Genomic DNA, 24,811 nt, shown 5'->3' on the forward strand with positions numbered 1-24,811 from the left:
GAATTTGTGTATTTGTATTTTTGGGATAGATACCCAATAGTGCAATTGTTGGATTGTAGGGTAGTTATATTTTGAACTTTTTGAAGAAACTTCATACTATTTTCCACAGTGGCTGCACCAATCTGTATTCCTACCAACAGTGCATGAAGGTTCCTTTTTTTCCACATCCTCATCAACACTTGTTTCTTGTGTTTTTGATTGTAGCCATTCTGACAGGTGTGATCTGTTATCTATTAATTACAGTCAATTTCTGAAGATGCTGATTAAAACTAAAATGAGCTCCCAGTTTATAATAGATTGTTTTGATATAAGGCAGATAAAATGTTGGTGTTCATCCATCAACCTGGTACCTACATATTGATATCACTGTTGTATTAACTGAAACAAAGGAGGAGGTGGCAAAGAAGATTGAAAGCGGAAATAAATACTATGAAGCTTTTATTTCTCTGATACAGTATGTTTCCCTATCATTGCATACTTGCTAACTTTAAAAAGGGTGGTATTTTATTATCATTGATACTAGTTTTTATTTTTAACAACTTTGCTCTCTTCATATTCAAATTGTACATTTACATGCCTTACTTTACAAATTATTTTTACCACTTCCACCATTTTCTGTAGTTTTTTTTTAACCTTTATTTATTTTTGAGAGAGAGACAGAGTGTGAGCAGGGGAGGAGCAGAGAGAGGGAGACACAGAATCTGAAGCAGGCTCCAGGCCCTGAGCTGTCAGCACAGAGCTCGACGCGGGGCTCAAACTCATGAACCATGAGCTCACGACCTGAGCCGAAGTCAGACACTCAACCGACTGAGCCACCCAGGTGCTCCTACTTCCACCATTTTAATCAATAAAAACTAAACAATTCAAGTAATTAGTTCTATTATTAATGATGTAAATAAAAATTTCTGAAAAAATAAATAAAAATTCTGGAAGCAATTATTTATATAAAGCTTTTGTCTTTTTTCTTCCAATTTCAAAATTTATTTTGTTACTCAAATTCAAATTCTGAACATGCTAAATAATTAATATGATTAAAATGGATTTTACCATATCTTTATTCATAACCACACTTCATAGACCATTCCCATTAGACATTTTTGTAGACTAAAGTTCTTATTAACAGTTTTTTTCATGTGAATAAAATATATTTTCTTTCTTTTTTTTTTAAACATAGTTAAGTCTCAAGCTGTGTTGCTTTTGTGAAGTTTTTACATTCAGAATTTGTTTCAGCTAGTTACTCTAAAACTGTGGTTTAGGCAATACAACATTTCTTACCATGGGCAAAATTAAGGGACTAGACTTAGGCCCATTTATGTCATCAGTGGAGGAATGGGTAAGGTCCCAAGTTCCAGGAGTCTCACCTCAAATGCCTTTAGTCTGAGTATTTTACTGTTTGTTTTTGTTTTGTTTTGTTTTTTAAGTTGGGTTTAGGGTAGCCTGGGTGGCTCAGTCAGTTGAATATTCAGCTATTGATCTCAGCTCAGGTCTTGATGTCAGGATTGTGAGTTCAAGCTCCATGTTGGGCTCAGTGCTGAGGGTGAAGCCTACTTTAAAACAAAGTTGGGCTCAAAGATTTCTGGAAGAAAAGTAAATTGGGTTTTAGCTGTTTTCTATCCAAATGTATGTAAGCATGTACTTGGATATAAAATGTGGATTGATTGAGTTGAAATAATTTTTGTGTTTGCACCATGTGTTAATTAAAAATTGAGATGATGACATTTGAAGTTTTTCTATCCTCTGTTATTTTCAAAATTTAATAAATTCTCAAGTTTTATTATAGTAAACACTGCAATTTATAGGTACAAAATAATAAATTTAATAATCCTTTCATACAAATTACATATTTTCTTCTTGTTATTCTTAGAGCAACTATTCGATGTGAGGCTTCAATCAAGACATTAACTCTTAATTTGGTCTTTTAAATGTTTATTAATTTATTATTTTGAGAGGGAGAGAGAGAGAGAGAGAGAGAGAGAGAGAGAACAAGTGGAGTAGGGGCATTGAGAAGGGAGACAGAATCCCAAGCAAGCTTGGTGCCCTCAGCGCAGAGCCTGATGTGGAGCCCAGTCTCACAAATTGTTAGATCATGACCTGAGCCAAAATCGGGAGTTGGACACTTAACCAACTGAGCCACATAGGCTCGTCCAACTTTGTCTTTTAAAAGTAATATATCAGCCCCTGAATTGTAAGCTTTAATTGTATCTATTATCAAAGTGGGAATTTATTATAGGTATCAAAGAAATACTCAAAAGTAAATATTTTTTAAAGTTAAAGTCATTTTTCCTTTCTTTATTTTCAACACAATTGATAAATTCCACATGTAACAGGTGTAGAGTACTTGGCCAGGGAAATAAAAGAGTTTAAGCAGATAACCTATCCTTCAGGATCTTTGTGAAATAATATGAAAGACTAATACCAGAACACAATTAGTTACAATAAAAGATATCAAGCATTGGGAGCTCATTGGAGGGAGGGTGCACTCCTGGCGGGTTTAGAAAAGACTTCATGAGGGAAGGCTGTATTTGAGTGGACCCTGGGGATTGCATAGAATTTCACCCGGTGAAGATAAGCCAGGGGGCTTTTCTGGATATAATAAATACTAGAGTAAAGGCACAGAAGAGAAAACCAGCCTGCTCCAGACCATCTAGTTTGACTGAAAGAATGAGTGAATATAATGCAAAGGCAGGGCTTGGGCAGGATAAGTTATCAGAAACAACTTCTTTGTAGAGCAGGGATGAAACTTGCCCCCAAGGACATCATTAAGGACTGAGTTGGGTGATGGGGAGGTGTTGGTAACTTTGAATAGATTTAAGTTGGAAAGCAACAAAATGATAGCCACATTTGTTTGTTTCTACTCTGTTCCAGAGACTATGTTAAATAACTTTAGTTGCATTATATTTGATCCTTAGAACAAATACAAAGTTAGAGTTTGTTCTTTAGAAGATCAAAGGACAATATTGTGGAACGTAGATCAGAAGACAGCCAGGCAGGAAGCCCTTTGGGGATGTGACCAATGCATCTTTCATTTATCTTTATTCTGAGTTTTTGAAAACAACTTCAACTCTTCCATGCTATTGAATACAATTTCATTGATTGCTCTCTGCAATTTCTCCCACCCCAGTTCCTTTGTTATTGATGTCTTATGTTAGTATGATACATTTGTCACAATGAAGAAACCAATATTGATACATCATTATTAACTAAAGTCCATAATTTATTCAGATTGTCTTTCTTTTTACCTAATGTCCTTCTTCTGTCCTGGGATCCCATCTAAGTTACAACATTACATTTAGTTGTCATGTCTTGGTAACCATCTCTAAACTGTGAGAGTTTCTCAGACTCTCCTGTTTTTTATGACCTTGACAGTCTTGAGTAATGGTCAGGTATTTTATAAACTGTCCCTGGATTTGAATATGTTTGATTTTTTTTTTTTTTGCATTATTAAACTGGGATTATAGGTTTGGGGCAGGAAAACCAGATATAAAATGTCATTTTCATCACATCAGGCAACCATTGATCTGTTTACCATCGCTCTTGCTTTGCCTTTTCTATAATGTCATATAAATGGAGTCGTACAGTCTATAATCTTTTTAAGCTGGCTTCTTTCAGTTAGTAATATGTATTTAAGGGTACACATAATGATGGAGGTATGCCAAGGGGACATGGGAGCCAACTGAAAGAGTTCCCAGTGACCAGAGATGGAACAATTTTTGCAACAAAATAAAGTACCACTGGATTATGTTGTAAAATATTTTTTTAAAAATGCATCCATAGGTTCATACTGATAGAGAATGAATGAATGAATGAATGAATGAATGAATGAATGAATAAACAAATAATAAATAAAGGATAAAAACAAAGGTCCATTGCCAAAAATTTACAAATAATTTATGTATACATTTTACCCTTAATGAGATGGAGGGTAACTCCTCACTCCTTAAGTTTGGGCTACATTTCATAACTTCTTTCCAAAGAAAAGTATGAAGGGTGGGGCAGTGGGGCATCACTTTACAGTGAACCTTACATCATCTGTGATAATGTAAGTGTCTGTATCTAAGTTCATTGGGGCTTTTTTTTTTTTTTACATAACAATTGGTTGTGTAAAACCACAAATAATTCCTGGAAAAGACTATCCTTTTTTTTTTTTTTTTTTTTTTTTTAATAACCCTTACATCTTTGTCTAAGATCAATTGACTGTATTTGTATGGGTCTATTTCTGGGCTTTGTATTCTGTTCTGGTCATCTATTTTTCTTTTCTTTTTTTAAATGTTTATTTATTTTTGAGAAAGACAGAGAGACAGAGTGCAAGCTGAGGAGGAGTGGAGAGAGGGAGACACAGAATCTGAAGCAGGCTCCAGGCTCTGAGCTGTCAGCACAGAGCCCGACGTGGGGCTTAAACTCACAAACCATGAAATCATGACCTGAGCTGAAGTCGGACGTTTAACCAACTGAACCACCCAGGCACCCCTGGTCATCTATTTTTCTATTCTTTAACCAATACCATACTTTCTTTATTACTATAGCTTTAAGGTAAATCTTGAAGTCATATAGTGTGACTCTTCCAACTTTGTTTTTATTCTCCAGTATTATGGTGCTTATTCTGGGTCTTTTGCCTTTCCATCTGAACTCTAGAATGATTCTATCAGTGTCTACAAAATAGCTTGCTGGGATTTTGATTGGTATTGCAATGAATCTGTAGATCAAATTGAAACAAAATGGCACCTTAGTGTTGCAATCCATGAAATATACTGTATTTTATTTCTTCTGTCAGTGTTTTCCTGTTTTTTACACACTGATCCTGTATATATTTTGTTAGGTTTATCACTAATGGAAAGAAAGGATGAATTGATTCTCCAAGTAAGTAAATCTGGGCTATGTCTCTGAATGAGCCTGTCCCTGCAGATTTTCAGGTAGAGGTTTGTCCTACAACCTCAGTTTTCTGATTGCTCCAGGAAAAGTTGATTTTCAGCTTGTTCAGCTTTTCCTTGTTGTAAGGATGGGAGTGACAACTTCTAAGCTCTTTATCATGTCTCATTTGAAGCCAGAGTCATTACCTGCTTTCTTAAAGCATATTCTACTGCATTGTGTGTTTTGAAGATATAAACAGAGAGCATGTTATATTCACTTTTGTATCCATGGAATGAAACCAAGCATAAAGTGAATAATTATATGTTAGATAAATAGCAAGATGGATGAATGAGTGGAAGGATGGATGGATGGATGGTTGGGTAGATGAATGGATAGATGAAGAAATGAAGACTCATGGAGTAAATTGCTAAAGCCTGGTATGAATCAATAATGGAGAAAAAATTAAAGGAAGTATAAAAGGCTTTATAATGTAATTAAGTAGGTAAGTAAGATAAATCCTAGGGAAAGAAATCAAAAATGAAGAATTAGAAAGGAAAGCATTTTTAGGAGGATTGGAGAGAAGTTGAAGACTTTACACTTCCCATGGGTCTAATACCCTTCCATGCCTGGTCTAACCAGCCTTTCTCAAAGCCTTCACTGAAAACTTTGTATGTATTTTTCTTTCACTCATGCTAGATATATTAAGACTGGGGTGTTTTCTTTTTTTTTTTTTTTAGCTAAAATTCAGTATAATGTATCACAACACAAATTAATTCAAATTAAAGCAGGACATTTATTCCAGCAAATGAGGAATGAGGAAATGAATCCTACTGCAAAATGGTTCATAAGTTTACAGGGATACCAATACAGTTATAACCTCCTGGTGAGAATTTAAATTATATACACTTTTAGAAATTAAGTTTGCAATATTCAGCAGTGCTTTAAAAATGTCTGTAACTTTTGACTGTATTATTTCTAAGAATTCATTCTATGAAATAATATAGGATTCTTGTGTCCATTTTTGCTGATAGATTTTTTTTAGTTGCTTGTAATATTACAGACAATTTAGGTGCTGATAAGATAGCAAACCAAAAAAGTAAACAAACAAATTAAAAACAGCCAAAAAGAAAAAAAGAGTTCCCATTCACATGGAGCTTGCATGTTCATTGGAAGATTAATAATAAATAGATACATGTGTAATATGGTAAGTGGTGGTGAGTGCTATGAAGAGAAGACAAAGTAAAAAAAATGTGTAGAGAGTGAATCCTGTTTTATACTGTGCAGTCAGGTATGTAATCACTGATGTCGTGGCCTTGGCCAGAGATCAACTGAAGGAATGAAGTGGGATGTCCAACTCTTTGGACAAAGAGTGCTGGCATTCCAGGCGGAGAGTGCAAAGCCTCATGGCAGGCACATGCCTGGTATGTCTGAGGTACAGCAAGGAGGTCTGTGCTCTAGGGCAGGATCTGTGAAGGAGTGAATAATAGAAGACAGATAAGTAACTGGTGGCCAGATCAGGTAGGATTTTCTAAGGCCAAGTCGAGGAATTTGAGCTCTGTTCTGAGAAATATGAGGACTTGTTGGAAGAGTGCACTAAGAATTACAGGATCTTATTTATATTTTATTATTGAAGAATAATGGACCTACAATATTGTATTAGTTTCAGGTGTATCACACAGTGATTTATATACATTAGACAGTTCTCAACAGTCAGTCAGGTTACCATCTGTCACCACACAAAGTTGTTACAATATTACTGACTGTATTTCCTATGCTGCATACTGTATCCCTGTGTCATATTCTTTTTATAACTAGAAGATTGTACTTCTTTTTTTTAATGTGAAATTTATTGTCAAATTGGTTTCCATACAACACCCAGTGCTCATCCCAACAGGTGCCCTCCTCAATGCCCATCACCAACCCTCCCCCCGCTCCCACCCCCCATCAACCCTCAGTTTATTCTCAGTTTTTCAGAGTCTCTTATGGTTTGGCTCTCTCCCTCTCTAACTTTTTTTCCTTCCCCTCCCCCATGGTCTTCTATTAAATTTCTCAGGATCCACATAAGAGTGAAGACATATGGTATCCGTCTTTCTCTTCCTGACTTATTTCACTTAGCATAACACTCTCCAGTTCCATCCACGTTGCTACAAATGGCCAGATTTCATTCTTTCTCATTGCCAAGTAGTATTCCATTGTATATATAAACTTCATCTTCTTTATCCATTCGTCCGTTGATGGACATTTAGGCTCTTTCCATAATTTGGCTATTGTTGAAAGTGCTGCTATACACATTGGGGTACAAGTGCCCCTATGCATCAGTACTCCTGTATCCCTTGGGTAAATTCCTAGCAGTGCTACTGCTGGGTCATAGGGTAGGTCTATTTTTAATTTTCTGAGGAACCTCCACACTGTTTTCCAGAGTGGCTGCACCAGTTTGCATTCCCACCCACAGTGCAAGAGGGTTCCCGTTTCTCCACATCCTCTCCAGCATCTATAGTCTCCTGATTTGTTCATTTTAAACACTCTGACTGGCATGAGGTGATATCTCAGTGTGGTTTTGATTTGTATTTTCCTGATAAGGAGTGATGTTGGGCATCTTTTCATGTGCCTGGTGTCTTTAGAGAAGTGCCTATTCATGTTTTCTGCCCATTTCTTCACTGGAATTTATTTGTTTTTTGGGTGTGGAGTTTGGTGAGTTCTTTACAGATTTTGGATACTAGCCCTTTGTCTGAAATGTCATTTGCAAATATCCTTTTCCATTCTGTTGGTTGCCTTTTAGTTTTTTTATTGTTTTCTTTGCAGTGCAGAAGTTTTTTATCTTCATGAGGTCCCAATACTTCATTTTGGCTTTTAATTCCCTTGCCTTTGGAGATGTGTCAAGTAAGAAATTGCTGTGGCTGAGGTCAGAGAAGTTTTTTCCTGCTTTCTTCTCTAGGGTTTTGATGGTTTCCTGTCTCACATTCAGGTCCTTTATACATTTTGAGTTTATTTTTGTGAATGGTGTAAGAAAGTGGTCTAGTTTCAACCTTGTGCATGTTGCTGTCCAGTTCTCCCAGCACCATTTGGTAAAGAGACTGTCTTTTTTCCACTGGATATTCTTTCCTGCTTTGTCAAAGATTAGTTGGCCATACTTCTGTAATTCTGATGGAAGACTGTACTTCTTAATTCCCTTCACCAACTCTGTTTAGCCCCCAACCCCCTCCTCTCTAGTAATCATCCAATTTGTTCTCTGTATATATGAGTCTGTGTTTTGATTTGTTTGTTCATTTTTTTTAGATTACACACATAAGTGAAATTATCCAGTATTTATCTTCCTCAATCTGAATTATTTCACTTAGTATAATATTCTCTAGACCCACCTGTGTTATCACAATTGGCAGGATCTCATTCTTTTTTTGTGTCTGATTAATATTCCTGTGTGTGTGTGTGTGTGTGTGTGTGTGTGTGTGTGTGTGTGTGTGATCACATCTTCTTTATCCATTTATCTATTGATAGAAACTTGGGTTGCTTCCATATCTTGGCTATTGTAAATACTGCTACTATGAACATAGGGGTGCATGTGTCTATTTGAAATAGTGTTTTTGGTTTTCTTCAGATAAATACCTATAAATGGAATTGCTGGGTTTACATTTTACAATGATCACTGTGGCAAAGAGCAGGGCATGAAGGGAAACTAATCTGAATGTCATCTCCTCTCTGAATGAGATCTCATCAAGAGATGATACAAGCTTGGGCTGGGGGGGGTGGAGGTGGGTAGATTCTGGGTTCACAAGGAACAATCATCAGAATATGCTCCTGGACTGGATGTGATAAGTGAAAGAAAGACAGACATCGAAAACAATTCAAGTGTTTTGGCTTGAGAAGTTAAATGAATATCACTGACATTTGCTGATATGGGAAAGACTGAAAAAGAGCAGGTGTGAGATGAAAGTCAGCAGTTTGGTTTTGCAATGATAAATGCAAGGGGCCTATACAATATTCAAGTGGAGATGTCACACAGGCTCTTGGATACAATATAGGAATTCAGGAGAGGAGTCAAGCAGGAGGTATGTCACCAGAATGTTTATCACAAGATTGTTCATGATAGTGAAAGTTTTAAAAATTCAAATCCAAAACCAGAGGATTTCTAATATGCAGCACAGCCAGACAATGTTGCTCAAAGTCTGTGCTCTAACTACTGCCTCATAAAGTGCTGTGCACTCTGCAGCAGGTGCAAGTGTAGAAGGGTGGTCCACAAATATTACAAACCCACTGAGGATCAGTCATGTCTTATTGTTCTCATCTATATAGCATCTAGAGTATCTTGATTTGAATTTTGGCAGTAGAGTTGTCTACACATCTTATGAAACCATATTTTTAGATTGGATTTTAATTTAAAAACATCTGGTGTTTAAATTTTGGCTTATTGTACAAAAGTAATTTTTTAGGGGGTGTTAATCCTTTAATTAGGATCCTTTAATCTGTATTTCTTCATTCTGGTTTGTGAGTCTGCCTCATTCTCACTTCTGTGAAATGTCATAACTTTTTGATATTAAAATTAAAGTCAGATTATTGATGGATGGTTGTGCTGTTTTTAAATGGAAAAAAGAGCAGTTATTTTAATGATTGCATCTCATTTAACAAACTTACACCTTCTCATTTCCAAACTTTGTTCCTTGCAAGGGACCATCTCTATTGAGTAGAACCATGGCATGTATTGTGTATTAAAAATCAGGAATTCCCAGACATTGCTGGGAATAAGACATTGCTTATTTCCAGGTTAACTGGTTTCCAACACACACAAAACCCAGCATAAAGACACAAACATGAGAAAATGAAACTGATAAGTTACATGTGTTTATGCCAACTGGGATTTTTATTTTAAAAAGAGAACAGCAGGTGGTAAAGGTAATCTAGAGAGTTTCAGACATTAGTTCTGATGCCCCAAACTGCTCCTCCAGTAGAAGCACTGGTTTCTGCAAAATAGTATTAAAGGAAATTACATCTGGCTTTGTTTAGAAATTTCATAGTAACTGTGCCTTTTTCTATGACCAAGGCTATGGATCTTGGATGCTAAGTCTTATACTTCATCATGATTTAAATACATTAATGAATAGTGATTTTTTTTTTAAAAAGAGATACTATTAGGTATTATCAGAAGACTATGTTGCTTATTCTTTAGGAGTGACATTTGATTTTCAAACCAAATGCATCCAGGTCATTTTGTTACATGGGGTGAATTACTGGTTATTCCCATATCATGCCTGCATTTTTACAACTAGCTTCAGAAAATATATAAATATAAAATACTCATCAATCCAGTTCCTATTTGTTTGAAATAAGTGTGATATTTGCTCTGGACACAAAATTCTTTACTGTAGCAGCCCTAGGTCATCATGAGGACTGAGTTTTAAGCAACTGAAATTCAATTCAGGTAGTATACTTTATACTGTACTTTTTTTTTTTTTTTTTTTTTTTTTGGAGAATTGGCCATAGACATGGAAGGATTATTTGCAGAAGAAGAAAAATCAATTTCCCTTTGACACAAAGAGGCAAAATAAGGGTGGCAGCATTTTTGCCACAACTTCCAGGTGAAGCTTGGTTGAATGCCAGAGAATCCAAGTTGGAAAGAATGTGGCAATCCAGCCCTGCATTTATGGATGCTGACTCTAAGGTCCAGAGAAACAAGATGACTTACTCAGGATATGCAGTCACAGAACTAAAGTGGGATTCAAATTCAGCCCCACGACCTGCAGTTGAGCATGTTTCTCCTTGATACGCATGTGTGCTTGTTCAGACTGTTGCTGATGTGAACCAACACATGCTGGGGAAACCCCCTGCCTAATAAATTAACTCACTGCATCCCCCCCTCCTTTCAGCTCATTCAGCCAGGCTCACTGGTGGAAATTTTACAGAATGTACGCTGAATTTTATTTTATTTATTTTATTTTATTTATTTGTTTGTTTTTTATTTATATTTTTTAGAGAGAGCACACATGGGGAAAGGGGGAGAGAGAGAGAGAGAGAGAGAGAGAGAGAGAGAGAGAGAGAGAGAGAATATTGAGCAGGCTCCATGCTCAGCACAGAAGCAACATGGGGCTCGATCCTACAACCCTGGGATCATGACCTGAGCTGATATCAGGAGTTGATGCTCAACCCACTGAGCCACCCAGGCACTCCAGTATGCTGAATTTTAGAGGGAATGTTGCTTTCCAGAATAACTTATTATTGCCTTGGCTTTTGTGACTATTACAGTTTCCTTACACGGTTCTTGGATAAACTCAAAGTGATTTTCTCTTATATGAATTACCATTCTATGTACCTATAATACATATAAATATAATAGAGTCTTGTTGAAATGTAGTCCATTTTGTACAATGATGGAACTACCAGTTATACAGAGGGATATCCTGTATTTGGGAAATAAACATCTTGATATCATGTAGTTATTATATAACATAGACCTTAAACCAGTTCTCCACACCAGTATTACATAGGTCCCTCTTAAAAAAAAATTTCAGCCGGGGCACCTTGGGTGGCTCAGTCGATTAAGCATCTGACTTTTGACTTCAGCTCAGGTCATGATCTTGGAGTTTGTGAGTTCAAGTTCCAAGGCAGGCTTTGCACTGGGATCCTCTCTCCGCCCCTTCCCCACTTATGTTCTCTCTCTTTCTCCCTCTCTCTCTAAATAAATAAGTAAACTTAAAATAAAATAAAATAAATTAGCATCGCTCTTAATATTTCAATAATTTCTTAATACCTGCTGATATTAGGCAACTTGACTGTTCTACTCTGTCTCTGATAAGGGCCACTGATTTATGATTGTGTTACTCTCAATGCCAATTGTTTTTTTCTTAATGGGTTGTTTTGGAATCCTGAGCAAATATTACGGTTTCCTAAGAATTCATCTGTGTTCTGGCTGCTGTCACTGTGATTCCCCTGTCACCAATATTTCTCAGCAGTGTCAGCTCAGCATGTCCTGGTCAGTCAGTCCTGCCCACCTCTCTCCTAAGCCAGGGGCTTTCTCGATGATCCCTGGCGTTGTCAGGTGTTGGATTGTAAACCCAGTGTGCAGGGTATATTACCTCTGGAAATCTTTCTTTATAACTATGACACCAAATCTTTGGGATCCTGGTAGTGTTCTTTGCTGTCTAGGAGAAAGTAGAGGTATATTCTAGAGCAGATTCATCGTCTACACACAAAAGACTCCAGTTTGATCACCTGGAGGACTTTAAAGATGTTGAATTATAAGTGTTTAACATGACCTGGAGGCTTAGATCAACACCAGCTACCAGTTTCCTCATTGTTTTAGCACTAGACTAAGTGCTACTCGATGTATCCTTTCTTAAGTATCAACTAACTGATAATAACTCAAGTTTTAGAATGCTTTTTACATGGCGGACCTTATTTTGAGCACATTGCACATTTTATCTCTGTTTATCCTCACAACAAAACTTTGATGTAAATATTTTATTATCCTCATTTTGCAATGAGTGCACTGAAGCCCAGAAAATGCCAGTCTGTTGCCAAGTCACACAGCCAGCAAGTGAGGGAGTCAGGATTTGAACCCAGGCAGCAGGTTTGCATGCCCTGGCTGCTTCGCCTCTACTCTGCTCCTTTATTTGGGAATATTTTGTACTTAATTACCTAGTGCATTCCTCACGGTTGATCTAAACTATGCCTCTGTTTTTATTTCTTCCAAACAGAATCTATTTTATCTTATCTATTCTGTATCACCATATTATCCACTTCTACTTCCTGATTATGATTGTTAAAAAGCAAGCCGCACAAGATTTTTCTATGTGGAAATGATGCTTTAAAAAAAAATCAATGAAATCTCAAATACCTACTTCTTTCAGTAACCATAGAACTATTGAGAATGTGGACTTACCTCACAAATTCCTAAATATAGTAATAGTTCACTATTATTTGACCTTGTGAGAGGATACAATGTGCTACCTATTTGATTTTTCCACATGACTAACTTCACCTTTTGAAATGCCAACTCTAAAAAAATTATAATATTTTGAAGTGTTTCTAAAATGACCACTCCCCTGTCTCCTTACACAGAGAGTAAGAATTCAACAAAATCTTTATGACTCAGAATCAGCTTGATGAATGCCTGTTATTTGATAATTTAGCAACTAACCTCTGTCTGCTTTTTAGCTTTTTTTCTCCCTAATATCATATCATCAGCTGTCATTTTTTTCTATTTTGAGTGGATTTCCTTCCAAAATATTTCTCCCCACATACTAATCACAATTACTACCTCAAGTACGCTGTGTGCTGCTGATGAAACAATACCATTCTTAAGTATTACACAAAAAATAAAAATAAATAATATATGATAGAAATAAAAACATGATTTAGCAAGATTATTTTATTATTATTTTCTTGATTCAGAGACATTTTTCTATCACTTCACAATTATGGACTACATTTGGGAGGAGCTGGGACTTCCAGGCGTTGGGCCTCTGGATAAGGAAAATATTACTGAGTTTTGAAAATATGTTGTAAGTATAGAAATCTATGTATATTTCTATGTATAGAAATCTAGCACTGAACAACACAAGCCTATTTTATAATATGCTTTTCATCCTATTAACTTTCTCAAGTACTTGTGATTCAAAAGTAAATTATGTTATGCAGAATTCTCTTTGCTTTTAAAGAATTTTGATAATCCTGTTGAGTCAGGGTTTGGAGTGTAGTAATGCAATGAATAGATCAGGCTTAACAAAGCTACACTAGGCTGTTCCCATCGTAACTGTGGTTTGGAGATGGATTTTTATCTCTCGGTTTGTTCATGGCTTGACTCTCCGAAAGAAAAATAAACTGGAATTTTGTGGTAGGTTTGTTGTTGAACTCGATTTAGCTGTGTGGGTGACGCAAATAACACACGTACAAGATTAATTAGTGATTATTTTGCCGAGAAGCGTAATGTTGTGGAGCCATCTGGTGTGTCATTATTGGAGGGCCATCTTGATGGATTACTCATTAAACTCTTTCAACACTTTGTTCCAAGACTGTCAGCCGTCCTCTGGATTCTTTTTTTTTTTTTTTTTTTAACTTTTTTTTAACGTTTATTTATTTTTGAGACAGAGAGAGACAGAGCATGAACGGGGGAGGGTCACAGAGAGAGGGAGACACAGAATCCGAAACAGGCTCCAGGCTCTGAGCTGTAGGCACAGAGCCCGACGCGGGGCTCGAACTCACGGACCGCAAGATCGTGACCTGAGCTGAAGTCAGACGCTTAACCAACCAAGCCACCCAGGCGCCCCCGTCCTCTGGATTCTTATTAGGTTAAGGCTGTGCTGAGATTCAGAAGCAGAAGGACCATGGGGAAGTACAGCTCCATCTTAATCACTAGCAAGAAGCAGTTCAACCTTGACGACGCGACACCATGCCCACTCTCAGATCTCTCAGTGGCATTTGTGCCGTTAAGCTCATGATTACCTTTTCCCGTAGTTGAAATACCTGCCACAGCCTCACCTCCAAAGCTTACAAAAGTATCGTGAAATGAGACTATGAACATCTGCATTATCTTGGAAGAGCTGAACAAGGTGCTCATCATCACAACACAAAATAGCTATTGTTGTCTTTTTTCACGCAGCACTACGTTGTTCATATTTTTGATATGTCGTGATTCATAAGTTTGCTTATTTACTCATTCAGCAAATATTGGCTCAATAGCTCCTAATCACTCTTGATATGCTAAGTGCCAAGTTTAAAAGTTTGAAAGAAAACAGACAGTCCACCCCAACTCCCTGATTTTTCCTCTGAGTATTTTTCGGGTCCTGGAGCTACGTTCTCTGGTGGTCCTGTGACAAAGCACATGACTTGTTACAATCTGACTATGCATGGTAGTGCTACGTGAGGAAAACCTCCAGACATGTACCTACCCCTCCAGAAATGGATGATCTCTCGGAATCAGTATCCGGTGGGTGCAGGAAGGTCAGAATGTGCTTACGTTTGTTTGCTTCTGATTTTCTTCCTGCAGCTTCGCTATGTTACTTTCACCATATTTTTTTTAATCCTGATGAGTACTTTAGCACCCCACTGGTTTTGTTGTTTCTTTAGTCACACTCAGTCCTATGATTAGAGTTCAGAAGGCTTTTTCTATTTATCTTTCTGGGCATCTCAGTTTTCCTTTCCTGAATCTACTCCCTGCAAACCTTCTCATGTGCCATAATTCATTTCTCTTTCTGGAAAGTAGTGCTAATCATGTTTTCCTCAGCCATAGACTGCTGGGAAAATAACAAATAAAGATGGTTATAACATTATAGGTGCACCATCTGACTTTGAAATATGAAAACAGATGTAATGGGTTGCTCTGACCTGTGCTACCTGACAGGAGAGTCCAGGGACTCAGAATATGAACAAGTCTATAAGCACCTGCACATTATTATGAGCCAGCAATCCTTATAGATTCTCTTACTATTTCAATTTTATAAGTAATCCACACATACACAAAATAATATGTAAGTGGCTACTTAGGATGCTATTTAGGACTGCCAGTTTCTCTCACTCAGCCTACTTGAACACAAATTTATGCAAGTGGATTTCCTAGCAGTGATTTGGATTAAGGTAACATGAATTCATGTGTAAATATTGAAGGCACAACAGCTACCATATACTGAATGTCTCCTATACACAGGACACTATTCCAACTTCTTTACACATATTCTTGTTTATTCTTATAACAACTCTGTAAGGTGGGAGGGGCACACATTGTTTAAGTAACAAAAACTAGTGAGTGCCTCCAAAGGTTTTGTTCTTCTTACAACACCACACTAGCTCCTGAGTTTCAGCAAGAGTCAAAGAATATGTGGGTATATAGCTGTAAGCAGCACAGGCTTTGAAAAGGTCTTGGCTTTGAGCTAAAAGGATAATAGACATTATACACACACACACACACACACACACACACACACACACACACACACACATAATTGATGAAAAAATGCTCCTTTGTAGAAAAACAAATTCTGTGCAGGGAAGGACTTAATTCGTAGTGTGGATAAGATGCCTGGGACACTTAATAACAGTCGTCCAAGAATATGGCAAAGAGGATGATTGGCAGTTGTTCTTTATTATCAACAAGAACAAAACAGAGACAGGCCAGAAGTAAGTTACCAATTGAAGTGTTTACAAGATGATAGATGACAACTAAAAGGGGCACTGTCACAGATAAAATTTAACAATTATGTTTATATTATATAATAAATATATGTTTTTATATATTTTATAATATAATTATATTATATTATTTTTATATTATGAAAATATAATTATTTTTATATTAGCTTTTATAAGCATGGGAGGGTGGAGGGGAGGGACAGGATTCCTATGCTTATCTGCACCACAGCCAGCAGCTTAGTGACTCAGTATTGGCTGGAGAATCAAAGCTCCCAGGATTGATGGCTAGAAATAAAGATAGATCTATACAGTCCTGGAACTATTGCAAGAATTCTAGAATTAAAGAACCATTTACTTGTCTAAAAAGCAGAAATAAATCCATAACAAAATTGTATAGAAAGATACAAAACAGATCAATAAATCTAACTTGTTGATGGACTAAAAAATTATTTTATAGAGTTTCATATTTTCTAGAATTTAAGTTAGCCAAACTTCATGTTGTCCCTACAAATGCAATAATAATTCTGTTGACCAAATTTTATTAACCATTTTATTGGAAGAAATTGTTGGCTGCTATAAAAGGAGAATGAGTATCAAAGTATCATGTTCCAAACATTTCTCAGCCTTCTGGGAAACTGTAATATTTTCATTGTCAAATAAACATCTTCATAGTTCATATCTAGAACATTGAATATAGAGCTGTAGAAGCTAGAGCAGTCCAGATGATCTCAGGACTGTAGTAGCAGCATGAATGGTTGTTTAGCGCTCACTTAACACAGCATAAACAGTTCTAGATGCCTTAATGTTCCCCGATGACATCATGTAATAGTGATCCATGTCATTAGAAGAATTGTTGGTAGTATTGGATATCCATAATATAGGCCAGGGGGTGATACAAGTGAGAATACTTTTAAAAGTTTAAAGTGCTATATAAATGCCAAATAGAATTGTTTTTGGAAGACATTAACATACAGCAAAATACGTCTCACCTGTAAAATGAAGGACTCAGATTCTATGATTTCAGAATAACTTTCCAGTCTCAGTGTTCCATAGTGCTGTGTTTTTGTCCACCGTTCGTCATGCAATATGGCTGGCCATTGCACAGTCACTACCAGGAAGCAGAGCCATCTCAGTACCCTGTGTGAAAGAACTGGAAAAAAAGAAAAAGTACAAAGCCAAGTTGTTTAGGATGCCAAGAATTTGAATGTAACAATATACTCTAAAGAGAATAAAATCCTTTACTCCTGTAAATCAGCATTAAAAAAAAGATTTTACATACATTTTTATTTGTCTGTTTTCATGAAATAGTGGAGGCGCTACATTTGGGAACATTAATGGCTGCCCATGGCTACTTCTTTCCAATATCGGATCACGTCCTCACACTCAAAGATGATGGTACCTTTTACCGGTTTCAGGTGAGTTTGATGAAAATATTCCTTAACTGTAAAATAGAAATCTGCATTTTGTTTGTTGATTGTTTTTACAAACAAATTTTGAAAATAGAACTTATTTTATTTGACTTAGCTAGTTAGAAACGAATTAATATTAAATTTAAAACTGAAGAAACAGTAAGCAGAGAAAGATGGAATGTGCTTGGTTAAGATGACTTGTGAAAGTTAAAATGTATAATGATTGAAGATATGTTTTATATAAAATGTTAAGAAAAATTCAGAGAGTGGCTTACTGGAATTCAGGAGGTGGGAGAGTTACTCATGTGTAAGCTGCATTAGCCACTGGGAAGGAAGTTGAGACGTGTAACTGAATTGATTATACTCTGGACCCTGTCCATGATATAAGACTGCCTTCGGTCAAAGCAGATTCTCATGGGAAAGCTCCAATACAGAATTTAGCTACTTATAAGGCCTTCTGCATGTTGGTATCTGAGGCCTTCCTACAAGAAGACTGCAAAGACTGACGTGCATGATGCTTTGTGTGTGTGCACTCATCTGAGACAGAAGTATACCTTAGATAACCTGTAAACTGATATGAGTTTTTCTAAGTCCTTTTCAAATGAAATAGATGCTCATTCTTTCAAAAATGCAGATTCTTTCAAAAATGATTGTGGACTCTAATTTTGGTCATTGAGCATGCACTTCACACTTGAGTTCATATTTCATTAGATATTATGATTTCTTAATAACTGACTGGTGGATTCCAGCCCATAAAATTAGGGCACATATAATGCCAGAGTTGAAACTCTTGCTCTAGGTTTTTTTGGAGGATTCTCCCCATTGTCAAACTTGTAGACACTGGAGCATTCTCTCTCATTTGTTCTGAATATCATTAGATGTTCTATAAATAAATGACAAAACAATAACCTGGGTACCAAAGAACTTGCTTGGGCAAACAGAGAACAAAGAGGTAATATGTTTTAAAAACATTTAAAGATCTTTGTCTTCCTGGAACACCCTCACTGTCACTTCCTTAGGACCCTTTTATACAAGGCAAATAGTCGTAGGATTTTATGTACTGAATACCTAGGAGATAAAGCAGTCTCCTGAAATCATGATACTGACCTAAATATTCAAGCAACATATGTTAGTCAAATTACATAATTTTAAAAGGCTTTAAAATAGAGGAATATTATCCTTTTTTATAGTTAATGTGGTGGTAGCTTAAAATAGCTTATTGAGAAGTTAAAGTACCTTGTCGTCTTAAAAGGTAACATTTTGATAAATAGAAATTATTAGTTTATTAGCAAATAAATTATTTGCATACTAGGAACACTTTTTGATTTTTTTAAGGGAGTTACTTTTCTACTGGAAGATTGCATTTTCCATATAATCTTACTTTCTTTAAAAATTTTTTCATATAGGGACACTTGAATAGCTCAGTTGGTTGGGCATTCAACTTCAGCTCAGGTCATGATCTCACTGTTTGTGGGTTCGAGCCCCATGTCAGGCTCTGTGCTGACAGCTCAGAGCCTGGCCCCTGCTTCAGATTCTGTGTGTGTGTGTGTGTGTGTGTGTGTGTGTGTGTCTGCCCCTCCCCCAATATCTATTGTTGTCTCTATCTAAAAAATAAACATTAAAAAAATTAAAAATGTTTTTTCATATACAGACTATAAGTAAACTTTAGGCCTAATAAAAATCTCAAAAATTGTGATTTTTGTTTTTACAAAAATAACAACTTTTATCTATCCTCACAATCATATTACAAGTAAAACTGTCTCTGTGCAAAATAACATATCTGTAAGGGAAGCATTGTATACAGTCTATTTATTTCTGGAGAATTACCTAGTTTAAATTTTTTTTCTTAAAGCAAACTAGCTCAGACATGGCCCAAAGTTGGTGATGATGTTGTGAGTTAACGTGATTGACAATGTTTGACTCTGCTCTTGTCCTCCCTGTATTGAAATTAATAGGCAGACAAGGTTTATATGTCTTAGTCATGGCCATGGATCAAAGATGAGCAGAGCTGGGAATGGGTCACCCTACATTCTGGAGAGAGGAGAGACTGTTTTTAAAGAGCTTTAGAACAAAGCAAGGGAACGGGTGCAAGTGATAGGTGTATTACATCACTGCTAGGTATTGGCAGAAGGCTAGCAATTTTTCAATGTGCCTACATAGATGACAGATGATAGATAGTCTTTTAAATTACATTAATTAATGTTAAATATTAAATGTTAAATGTTTTAAAGACTTATTAACATTTGAAATAGGATCTAAATATGACATATTTGTATATCTAATAGTCATAGGATCTTAAAACTGAGATTTAAAAAGCAAACAAAAGAAGCTCCAGAAAAGTCAGGGGTAATTGAATTCCTGCTGTAATGACTGTGAAGGCATTAATCGGTTTTTATTTGAACAGCTCTAGTAAGAGAAAACACATTCTTGTTCAAGGTGTCCACCTCCATTTTTGTGTTGGTTCCAAGCAGCAGAAAGTTCTTTATTACACTGAGCTGCAATTCAACTCCCTGGGAGGATTTCAAAAATCATGAATTAAAATAGGAAACTTGCCATATCATATTTACTACTCTACCAGTGAATGACTGAGATTTTAACTATCATTAGGAATCTGAAGAAGCTTCTGGGCATGAACTTGAGACAAATAGAACTCTTCATTTAATTTCATTGATATGCTGCAGTATGTAAATTTGTCTCCATTTTTCAGCACAATTTAAAGCATGTGATTTCTATATTTATTGTAAACTTGCAATTGTCTAATTATCCTCTATTAGCTAGCTGGAATTGAGATCTGACATGATTCTCTAGGTCAGTTTCATGACTTTCATCACATTAGTATATGTGCTAAAGGTTATTGAGCAATAGCTAGCTCAATTTTATCATAGTTGAAAGAAGCCAACTCTGAAAAGCAAAGAGAAACTCATATATTAAAATGTCCTGAAATCTAGTTGAACTTTAAAAGTAAATTTTTAAATTTTGGTGAATTATAAGCATTTGTTATTCTTTAAATTCTCTTTTACTATAAATTAAAATACTTTTCCTAGAAAAAAATCTTGCAATATGAGTGAAGAATGTTGGTTTGATGGCATTTCCACATAATATCAGAACATAAAATAGCTTCATTCTGTTACTTTTAGTCAGGGAATTGTCACTAAAGTAAAAGATGGAAGAATAAAGAAAAATGGTGAGAATGAAGTTAAGAACATTCTTTGTGGCTTTGAGAAAAAAAGTACGTGTTTGACCAGTCTGACTAGAATAGGTGTTTTAAAAGTAAGGTACATGTACACACACACACACACACACACACACACACACACACACACACACATGCCCCTCACAAAATAAAGAAGCAACCCTCAGGAAATAACACTTTTGAGAAGTATCTCAAAAACCAATGGCCCTCATGAAAGCAAGATTTTTAACTACTTGTCCCCCTATGGTTCCCCTAAATCCTGACCCAATTTTACCCTCAAAGCTCTATCTCCCAAGGAGTCAAGTGGGATTCAGGTGAGGATGGGGTTATAAAAATTCTTGATGTCTTGCTTTTTCTAGCGTTTCAACTCGCCCCACCTCGAATTCTTGTTGTCATTTTGTTCACATGTGTACACAACTAACATCAGTAGACTTCTTTATTATATTAGCAATTCCCAGAAGGAGTAGAGGCTAAATCAAAATCCCCTGAAAGTCTCAAGCAATTTGAAAAGGTTCTCCCTCAGAGATTCAAACAGTTCTCCCCAATTATCCTTTCCCCCTTCTTGAGAATCCATCTTCTAGAGGGAGAATTATCAAATGGTTCATCAGAGATTACGTCAAATATGCTCATTACACATGGATAGCTAATGTAATTGACTAATAAATATAATTAAACCCACAAGTTTGATGTCTGCAGTCATTTTTCTGTCGAGTCCTGGAGTAATCATCAAAGCTTGCGAGAGTACACAGTAGTCATTCAGTTTCCCCATGGTCTGGAGCCATGCATGTCCAACTAGTGGGGCTAGAAAGGCACTATTAGAAAATACAAAACGTTGATGATAACAGGGTTTTCCTGGTCAGTGTCTTTGTGGTTTTGTCAGTCAGGTTCTAGAATTTCACAGACTGAGATTTGTCAATTGTTAATCACACCAATCAATTAAAATAGGTTAAAATTAAATCAATTAAGTAAAATTAGTTTTTAAAAAATCACTTCTGGCTGTGCAGTTTAAAATTTTAAAACAGTAAGTGTTTTTATGAAGAAATATATTTTTTAGAATTTATTTATTTATTTTGAGAGAGAGAGAGAGAGAGCATGAGCAGGGGAAGGGCAGAGAGAGGAGAGAGAGAGAATCCCAAGCAGGCTCTGAACTGTCAGCATGGAGCCTGATGTGGGGCTGGAACCCATAGACCACAAGATCATGACCTGAGCTGAAATCAAGTCGGACACTTAACTGACTGAGCCACCCAGGTGCCCCTATGAAGAAATATTTTTTTAAAGTGAGACAGAAAAATTTTAATCTAGTTGGATAATGTTGAGAGCTACATCATATAATTAACAGAGCCAGATCTTAGGGTAAATTTTCATAGTTGAGCTTTTGGGTCTACTGATGACAATAATGAGATACATGAATCAAAAAAATGATTCGTTATATTTAAATATATTTTATCTTGAGTCGTGCTGAATTTAATACTCTGCTTTCAGTCTTTGTGGATTAAAACTTTTTTTTGAATGATGCAATCACACCTTTTACCATTATGTCAGTTGACGTAAAATTGCAGCAAATGTATGACATTTAAAGAACCGGCTGGTGGGGCGCCTGGGTGGCGCAGTCGGTTAAGCGTCCGACTTCAGCCAGGTCATGATCTCGCGGTCTGTGAGTTCGAGCCCCGCGTCAGGCTCTGGGCTGATGGCTCGGAGCCTGGAGCCTGTTTCCGATTCTGTGTCTCCCTCTCTCTCTGCCCCTCCCCCGTTCATGCTCTGTCTCTCTCTGTCCCAAAAATAAATAAAAAACGTTGAAAAAAAAAAATGTTTAAAAAAAAAAAAAAATAAAGAACCGGCTGGTGCTGCACATATTTGGACTGAACAATTGCTCAGCAAGTAATCGTAGAAGGAAAGTCTTACAATGCCTGTTTGGGTACTTTCCCTGTATTACAAAACATACATCATTAGCAAACTATTCTGGATAATTGCCAAAGATGAACACAGCTCATAAACCAAGAACTCTACTAATTTTGTGTCTGCTTAACCTGGGTTCCACTTCTTTTTGTTCCACAGACACCCTATTTTTGGCCATCAAATTGTTGGGAGCCAGAAAACACGGACTACGGTCAGTACAATATCTCCTCATTTTATTATTGACAGCCAATATGTATGGATGAACACGTGCTCACATTTTATTGCTTTATGATTGAGAAAAGAAAACCACAATACCACTATGGGACCAATATTGCTAACATCAAATTTGTGAATGGCTTTGTTTGGAAAGGCACAAACCTGGTGGCAACTTTTTCCATGGTATAATGCCCCACACAACTATTAAAACCCGTTTCTTGTGAAGAAGTTAAAAAGCTATAAACAAGCTTTAAAAAGTTATTGTTATTTTTCCGTAGGACCTTGGTCCACTAGAAAGAATAACAAAGGGGCTCAGAGACCCAGAGTTCCACTTTACTCTCCCACTTAGCTATGTGATTTGTGGTAAGTCCCTTGACTTTCTGGGGCTCCATTTTTCTCACTATTATTTCAGGCATCCTATGATTCTGTAAGCAGAAGGTATATTAAATATGGTGAGGGCAAGCAAAAGAAAGCATTAACAGAAGTTTAATTGTAATAAATCAAGTTTAGTGAACTTAGAATGAACTTGGTTCAACAACCATGATTTTAGGTAAGCTCTTCAAGAACATAGACCCCCAACAAGTGCACATCTTTTCACATCTTCCTGAAGACTACAGTTTTCCAAGATAAGACTGCATGGTTTTAAAGTGTCATTTCTACAAATATTTATTGAGGATTTTTTTTCTTACACCAAATACTGTCTTAGGTGCTAGGGTAACAATGTGACTCTGACTTCATCTAAAACGTTGGGTAACTCATAGGTTAGATGAGAAGAAAGAATTATACGGGAGTTCCTATAGAGTGCTGAGTGAATATAACAGCAGTGTGTGCAAAATTATGTACAAGTTTAAAATAAACAAGAGATTGAATTTACTCAGGAAATTGCAGTGATTTCACAGAACTGAGAGCCATTTGAGTTGAATTTTGAAGGAGGAGGGGAAATTTGTCAGGAGACAGTGCAGAGAACACATTTGAAGCAAAGGACCAGCATATGCAAAGGCAGTGAGAAGCTTTACAGCATCTGGCCTTCTTTGGCATTGCTCTTAGAGAGACATCTTTATAAGAAGCCTGTAGAAAAATCCAATGGAGCTATCCTTCACTTCTGTCATTTCAGAAACTTGAATTTAGTACTTCATCCAAGATGCCAATCAAAGATTCAAACTAACATGGGAAACCATCTAAAAACCGGCAAAGTTATGAATTAATAGAATAGATGATCATTTCCAGTAGTGAGAGCACTGATTTATTCATTCAGGGCACACATTCTTCAAAACTGAGGCACTTAGAGAAAGAAGTTATTAAAAAAAAACAAAAACAGCTGCTTCTTTGTGGGTCTGATCTAGAGAGTTTTGTGGAGATCTTTTCTAACCTGGGATATTGCCTGGTAGTTGTCTCACTACAAAGGATGAAATTCTAGTGGTTGAAACACTTGAACAGCTGAGAAAGAGCTCACGGACAAAGCCCCATGAGCCGGAGGCAGACAGACCCAACTCTGTGACTTTGGGTGAGGCATGTAATATTTCTGAGTCCCAGTCTGCTCACTTTTCAAGCAGAAATAATAATACTGACTTTCTAAAGTTATTGGAATAATCAAAATTAATATGCCTAAGGAAACTGGCATTGCTCCTCTCATATTCAGTAAATCAATATTGTTTTTTGCTCATCATCATTATTGCCTGGCAGATGCATCGCCTCTGTTCCTTGCAGAAAAGCAAATCCTTACTCTCAGTGTTCTCTCTAGACACATCTTTTGTGTTCTTCACAAATATGTTAGTGTTCACAATAACGGCTCATGTTTCATTTCACAGTAGATTGATGTTCCAATGGAAAGCCTGAGGAAATGGCATGGCCTACACAGCACATCATTTACAGAACATCCCTCAGAGTCAGTCATCTCAAAATGATTAATGTAATTCAGTTTCACATTAACTCCTACTGTGTCCATTTTAGAGAGGGTCGCCTTCTATTTTCTACCCAAAGCTGGAATACCTGCAATTTGTTAACTAACCATAGACGTAGCTTTTAATTATCATATTTTATTTTCCCTCCTGAATAAACATATAGCTGTTTGTGTCTAGCTTGCTTGGATTATATACAAGTGAAGGAAAAATAGTTATTCGATAAGATGTTATAA

The 24,811-nt window shown here is 36.5% G+C and overlaps 1 protein-coding gene across 9 annotated transcripts in view; it reads left to right on the plus strand.

Moving 5' to 3' along the window:
* The window catches only part of RGS7 (regulator of G protein signaling 7), a 516,778-nt gene that overhangs the window by 363,915 nt on the left and 128,052 nt on the right, over positions 1–24,811 (plus strand). For all 9 annotated transcript variants that reach the window (XM_042976049.1, XM_042976052.1, XM_042976056.1 and 6 more), the window contains 2 exons: positions 17,272–17,378; positions 22,621–22,672. In XM_042976049.1, the coding sequence (XP_042831983.1) occupies positions 17,272–17,378; positions 22,621–22,672 (159 nt within the window). The remainder of the gene's footprint in view (positions 1–17,271; positions 17,379–22,620; positions 22,673–24,811) is intronic.

This window comes from Panthera tigris, chromosome F3 (genome assembly GCF_018350195.1).
Source record: "Panthera tigris isolate Pti1 chromosome F3, P.tigris_Pti1_mat1.1, whole genome shotgun sequence".
NCBI classification, from domain to species: Eukaryota; Metazoa; Chordata; class Mammalia; order Carnivora; family Felidae; genus Panthera; species Panthera tigris.